Consider the following 7227-nt stretch of genomic DNA (forward strand, 5'->3'; position numbering starts at 1 on the left):
GAGTTGGAGTTTGAGGGTGGAGTTGGAGGGTGGAGTTGGAGTTGTGAGTTGGAGTTGGAGTGTGAAGTTGGAGGGCGGAGTTGGAGGCAGTTTTTCCCTGTGGAAATCCCTCTGAGTTTTACCTGAATAAATGTTTCTGTGTTCTGTTGCCCACCACGTGTGATATCGATTCTGGTGCATGCACCAGTGTAAAGATGAGTCATTATTACCGGTAAAGAGGGGGAGGGGCGGAGCCGGAGGGCGAGAGGAGGTTTCCCAGATATTTCAACAAACGCGTGCATCAACGCCTCGTGACAAACAACTGGAGAGGAACCGGGTGCTATTAATTACCCCTCGGAGCTATTTTCAATCCCCACCGCAATATGCCTCATTACTGCTCTGATTATTAGGAGCTGACGGAGAGCCTAATGGGGCGATGGACAAGACAGCAAAGATGAAAAGAGGGCAGGCCACGGACCAAAGAGGCTGGGGTGTGGCTAACATAAGTACAGTTGGGCGCAGTAGTACCAGAGCGTTTTCTTTTGTCTATTCCCTGCGTGTGCTTCACTTCAAAAACGTTAGCTCTTTTAATTGGATCCTGTGAATAAAGTATGCAAAAAAACATTCAACGCCCATGAACAATGAATACATATAAAACCTGCTGATAACACAGGTCCAAGCATCAAGGTTTGCGAAATAAACCTCTTTCAACAAAGCAACAATGAAAATAGTTCAGGTCTGCCAAAAGTATAACTCACACAAATCAAAGACCAACATGAACAGCTAGCTTCTTACAAATAATACAAGAGGGGCAGAGAAAGTGGAGACACGGAGAAGAGGCGCTGAGAGGGAGAGCTTTGCCGTGAAATGGATCCACTGCGAGCATATGTCTTCAATTATTGCGTCCGTCACGGCCGTGATAATTGAAGACATATGGGTTTTGGTGCGCGTAACAGACACCAATAGGCCATAGGTGGAGCTATGCTACCGTCTATGGCCTATTGCGTGTTCTGTTAAAAAACAGCACGCACGAAAAGCCCAATCAAAATGGACCTTGGAAATAACACGCACGAGCTGTGTGGAATTTCCAGGTCCATTTTTGAAACCCCATCAAAAGGGCTCACTTCGCGTGCCCTAAAAATGCATACATGTCCAACAGTAAATACATCAGGAGTGATTGGGACACTCTGAAGACCGCTAACTCTTCCACAGGTCTCAGTAACGTTTAATTCACAGTCTCACTAACGCAGAATTGAAACATTTTCAATATTATTTACAACAAAGCAACTTGCTACTCATTTATCTTACACAGCTAACAGCCATTGACAAAGCCAATAGTCAGTTGATGTGTTATATTTAATGCAATAACAATGCAATCAAAGAAAGCTCAGAGGAACCAAAATACCGATCTAGAGACACACTATAGGAATCAGAGAATGTTTGTATAGTTGCGGAAGCCACGCCCTTATTACAACCCCCTCCCCTCACACAGGCATACTTTTTTATCCCGCTTAAAGCCCTGCATTAGTGGAATTTAAAACAAACTTTTATGTCCTGATGAGGAGGTGCTTTAACTTTGATTTGGAGCTAAAAACGCCCTTTGTCGATGTTGATTTGTAGACATTATTTCTATTGACTGGACTGGTGCCATAATCCTACTATTGTAATCAAATACTGCATACGTGTAGTGACAGTTAGAAGTGGTGTAAAGGTGTTGTAAATGCATGTAAACAATAGTTGTAGAATTTATTTTATTTATTTATTTAAAGAGTTTTATATAGCGCTGGCTAGACCCGGAGGTATCAGAGCGCTTTACATGAGGTTCAACAAAATTACAAGATTACATCAGTTTCAATATACAACAGTTGCTAGAAAAACAATTACAAGAGCATAGAGAACGAGATAAGTAGAGTATAGAGGGGAAGGGGTAAGGGTAAAGGGGAGATACAGCAGAAAGACGGAGGAAGGTCTGCCCAAAGTCCTGGGTAGGTGAAGGTCGAGGGGGAGTCCCAAAACCCATCTCCTCTATAGCTATCAGGTAGCTCCAGTGGGCTTTGGCCAAATAGCTAGGTCTCAAGTGAAACATAAAACGAGCATTGAGGGCAAAATAATGGAGTGTAGAGGGGAGGGTGAGAAAAGGGAGGAAAGGGGATATACAACATGGAGAGACAAAAAGAAGTCAGTCTAAAGGCCGACTGGGTAGGTGACGACCATGGAGAGAGTCCACGGCCCATCTCCCCTATAGCTAAACCAGGTAGCTCCATCGGGCATCATACAAAATAGTTCAGTCTCAAAATATTGAGAGAGGAGAGAAGGAGAGACATAGAGGGAGGATGCGGGAAGAGATGACAGGAGAGATGAAAGGAAGTCTGGCTGAAGACCGAGTGGGTAGGTGACGTCCAAGGATGGAATCCCCGACCTTTCTCCCCTATAGCTAAACCAGGTAGCTCCATCAGGCATCAGGCAAAATAGCTAGTTCACACATGCCAAGGGAAAATTCACAGGTAAGCAGGGTGGGGGCTAGGGCCAGGACAAGGTGAGTGCAGAGGTCAGTAGCAGGTAAGTGGAGAGGAGTAGAGCGGGGAGGAAAGAAAGAATTGCAGATGTTCGCATAAGGGTAGGCGCAGTCCTGGACGGGAAGACTAAGTCAAAGTTCAGCAGGGGGGGGAAGAAGTCATCATTTTCAGCCATGATGGGGTCAGGTATCCTTGGACCCTGTTCCATATGGAGTGTGTCAGATGGATATATAGTCCAGGTGAAAGGCCCCCATACACTTTGTCACTCAGCAGGCGGAACCTCATTGAGCCCCCATTCTACAGAGGAGCCAATGTGTCCACTGCAGTCCAGAAGCAGGATTCCAACACGGGCAGGATCGCCCACACCATCACACTTCCTGGGGTAAGTCTCAGCCCCACACGGAGTCAACGCATCAGGCAATCTGCTGCGGCCCCACTGAGTGCCAAATCCAGGGCCCGTGAGTGGGCGGAAAGCAAATAACTATCCACTCGCCCCCAACACCCCACCCTACCAAGCCACCACCTCACCGCCAAAGCTCGGGGCTCCACAGCACAGTATACTCAGTGCAGGTCCGGGGGCTTTACAAGAGAGGGCGGGGCCACCTAGCAGGCTTGATTTTCTCCCAGTTCCCATGTCTTACAAGCATCAGGCCTTTTGCTCCCAGTGGCTAGTAAACACTGTGCCATACCTCTAACTAAAATAAATTTCTCCCATTTGAAAAAAAAAATTTAAGTGAAGAAAACTTTCTATGAAACATTAAGTATTACTGTCTTTCTCCAACTGAAGCCAAATACTGCTTAGATTTATTTTCTTAAGTATCACTTAGAATTCCTCCCATTTAAACAAATGTATTTCTATGTTATAAATATGGCAGCGTGTCTACAGGTCACTGGTCGCAAGATGCTTGGAGTTTGTAAAAGTGACACTTGGAAATGGCAGATACTCGAAATGCCGTTTTATGGAATCCACATAAACAAAGTTAAATTTAGTTTAATTTCTTGATACTGTTTCATATCTTTGAGTGGAAAATAGAGCAATTATTTTAGGTTGGAGAAATTTTAATTTCAGAAAAAGGTTTCCTATTTTTGTTATACATGTAACAGTGCCACGTGTGATTAAAGGTATGCCCTGTGCCCCAAGTACATATGACAGTCTCAGTGCACATATATATCCCATTCATACGCACACGTTCATATATCCAAAGAAAACGCTCTGAGACATGGAGACCGGTCATAGTACCCCCAGTAAAAGGGTTTCGTTCAAAACAGCCTCTGGTTGTATGGACATTACACTTAATGCCAATACTGGTGAAAGAATACAGCAAATAGGCTTTGGGAACAGAAGAGATAAACTCAAACGGAACAGCCTAAAGCAAATAGACCGAGCAAATAGAAAGCAAGCAAATGTGAGCTACAAACCACAATGCCAATGATAAGTAATGGGCAGAATGCATGGTCAGTGAAGCTTTCCGAATGTCCAAGATGTTGGTAGCAAACAAATGATCAGCATTGATTTTGTTATGTGTCAATGTCAATAGGAGGTAGTAGCAGCACCAAGAAATTATGTGCCAGCTTTAAGATCTTACTGAATACAAGCAGGCACAACATGGTATTACAATGGAGAACAGGATCCCACTATCTTTTTTTGCTGATGTAGATGCATCACCGAATCTTGTAACGTGCAAAGCATCTCAGAAGATGTTTTACACCTCACCTGGCACAGGTTTCCAGTTTGATTCCAAAGAAACTCGAGATTTTTCAATTAGAATACCATCCCCTCAGCTAAGTTTTCAGTGGTGGGGAACTCAGCTGGGGAGAGGTGGGTTGAATACCGGGCACAAATATACATTTTTTGCTCTAGAGATATTATTGTTCCCCATGGAGAAACCCATTTCCCTACACACACACTAATCGTGGGGGTGGTCCATTTCCCTTTCAATCCTGGAAAGGGATTTATGGAAGTCCCCGTCTAAGGGAAATTACATCCCTGTCCGGGTCCACAAGCGAAATGTTAGGAGCTTGTGAAGAATTACCATAAAACTACTCGTTTGTGGCCGTTCACAAACTTCTAACGCAATCAACTGTTTGGAATGGGAACGAATGCCCCGAATCCCCAACCTTTTAGTGGTATTACAGGTTCTGAGATTGCGCACTTGCGGCACAGAGCTCTGTAAGCATCACAAGGCGTATGCCCATCAAAAATCTTTGTGAATTCCTGGCTGGTTGGTATAGGATATTTGGTTTTAAAGTTACATTTACAATAAAATGTACGTTTGTGAATAGGTCCCATGCTCCTCTCTGCCAGCCAGATTCTGCACAAAGCTGAGAAAACCACTAGAAAAACAATTAGAGGGAAGCTTGCTTACAACATCCTTGTAGGGTACATCTTGGGCAAGTTGATTTTATATATAGTAATGAACAGGAGCACAACAATCAAAACTTTAAAGAAATTTCTCCTTCGGGTAGCCGTGTGCTTTTTTACATTTCATTCATCCATCCTTGGGGCCTTCATTTAATGAAACAGCTGAAAAGTAATCCAATGGGCGTGACAATGTCAGATGCTATCAGAGAGATGTCCTTGTTTGGTCAGTACTCAATTAGCATCGCAAAAAAAACAAAAAACACCAATGCTAAGGAGTTGGTGGAACCACTTTTTATTTTTACAAGCAGGAAGGCAACGTTTATGCAATGCTGCCAGCGTTGGAGGCTATCCCCGGCCAAAGATCCGCACATTCCTTTGCAACAGGGCCCGTGATTGCAGCACCTTTCATTTCTCCTTTGTTATTTACTATCACCCCTGCATTGTCTTCAAAATATAGGAATATGCCATCTTTCCTCCGATATGATTTCCGCTGCCGTATCACCACCGCTGGATGCACCTTTTTTCTGAGTTCTGGTTTTCCTTTCTTCACTGTGGCCATCACCATGTCACCAACACCAGCAGCTGGCAATCTGTTCAGGCGACCCTTTATTCCTTTAACAGAGATGATGTACAGGTTCTTCGCCCCTGTGTTATCTGCACAGTTGATCACGGCTCCCACAGGGAGCCCAAGTGAGATGCGAAACTTCACACCCGACGAACCACCACGTCATCGGTTAACTGCTTTTCATCTCTGGCTGCAGCGTTCCGTAATAATATGGGCTCGTGGAGATGGCAGATGCCCTTGCCTAGCAGCTCACGCCATTACTTGCAACATTCGTGTCCCTCCCGCAGGTAGCACATTAAATCAATAGGTAGTTTTCATCAGCATTTCTCATTCACATATTTTAATAGTAGGTGCTTGCTTCGAGAGAAAACAACTTTAGCTTCATCGCGGCCATCATTTAGAACATCTCATTTAACTACACGACGTATAAAACGATTAACAATTTCCACAAGACCTACAGTTCCCCACCTCCAGGGGCCAAGATAAGTATCCAACTTTCCACGTACACACAGCATTAGCAAGATGCGATATAGGACGCACACGCGCGCGTAGCAAAATCCAGCCTCAATGATCATGCTTCCCTATTCTGACAGGAACACATAAAAAAATCAACCCCCACCCACATGCAGCACGTGTACTGACTTGGATTTATACGGCCCCGCCAAGGATTGCTTTGAACCACAACTCCCCGCTTTCTCGCACCAGTTCTCCAGCATCTCCTTAATGGTGTTGGCTGGTCTCTGGATCACTTCTCCAGCGGCGATGCGGTTCACAACTGTCTCATCCAGCCGTCGGATAACCCCAGCCATGGGTGCCATGGCCCCACAGAGCTCAACGAGGAGGTCTCGCCTGCTGACCGCCTCACAGCGACAGCACAAGCCTTTCACCAGCGCTGGATGTTTACAGCGACGTCACTACCACCGGAACACCGCCATTGGATAGAAAGAGGAAACACAAAGAAGCTGCGATGAGATGTACCGGAAGTTCGGGAACGTCATGCCGTTGTGGGGCGGGACTTCCGTATTATGAAGCCCGCAGCTCCAATGCATGAGGGAGAGCCACCACGGAGCCTGCAGCAGTCCGGAGTGGCGCCAATGCGTGAGTGGAAGGGGGAGAAGGGGGGGGTCTCTGTATGTATGTGTGTGTGTGTGTGTGCGTGCGTGCTTGTGTGTGTGTGTGTGTGTATGTGTGTATGCGCATGTGTGTGCCTTCAGCTGGCCTAAGTACGCTGTGTGTGCGTGCGCCGTTTATAGCGTAAGCGCGGCCACAGACCCTGGTAGGCTCGTGCACCCCTCTGTCTCCCTTGAGAGCGAACTCGGTGACAATAGGTCTCGGTGCCGAGACCTAAAAAGCAGATCTCAGACAGAGTCGAATGGCCAGCAGGGGCAGTGTCTCCTCTAACTTCGCATACTGGAACAGAAACAGGAATCTGAGTAATGAGATTTTGCTATCCAGCCGCAACAAACAGATATTTGGGCGGTTGTTTTTGGTGAGAGAGGAGGTCCTAAATGGTTTCAGGTGTAGTAGGGCTGGCGGACAGAGTGAAGAAGCATCCCAGAGCGCAGGAGGGAGGATGAGCGCAACACAAAGTTTGAGTGGGTGAGCAATTTTGGAGGGTTGGAAGAGGGAGTGAAGGACTGAAGATGAAACAAGGTTGAAGCAGGGCTCTAATTAAGTAACATGAAAAAAGGGCATTAAGGGCATTGCTTAAACAGATAAACTACATTTCTCTGATTCCCATAGTTTGTCACCCAACATGTATTTTGTCCCTCTGTGAGCTTTCTGTTTTATCCAGAAATTTAACA

General features: G+C 45.7%; 1 protein-coding gene across 1 annotated transcript; it reads right to left on the reverse strand.

The window, feature by feature from the left end:
• Window positions 1-5133: 5133 nt before the first annotated feature.
• On the reverse strand, window positions 5134-6240 carry LOC144824348 (large ribosomal subunit protein uL14-like). The gene is made up of 2 exons (XM_078683462.1): window positions 6065-6240; window positions 5134-5585 (listed from the first exon to the last, which is right to left on the reverse strand). The coding sequence occupies exons 1-2, from the start codon at window positions 6238-6240 to the stop codon at window positions 5177-5179; spliced, it is 585 nt and encodes a 194-aa protein (XP_078539588.1). The 3' UTR covers window positions 5134-5176.
• Window positions 6241-7227: the final 987 nt, after the last annotated feature.

This window comes from Lissotriton helveticus, chromosome 3_1 (genome assembly GCF_964261635.1).
Source record: "Lissotriton helveticus chromosome 3_1, aLisHel1.1, whole genome shotgun sequence".
NCBI lineage: Eukaryota > Metazoa > Chordata > Amphibia > Caudata > Salamandridae > Lissotriton > Lissotriton helveticus.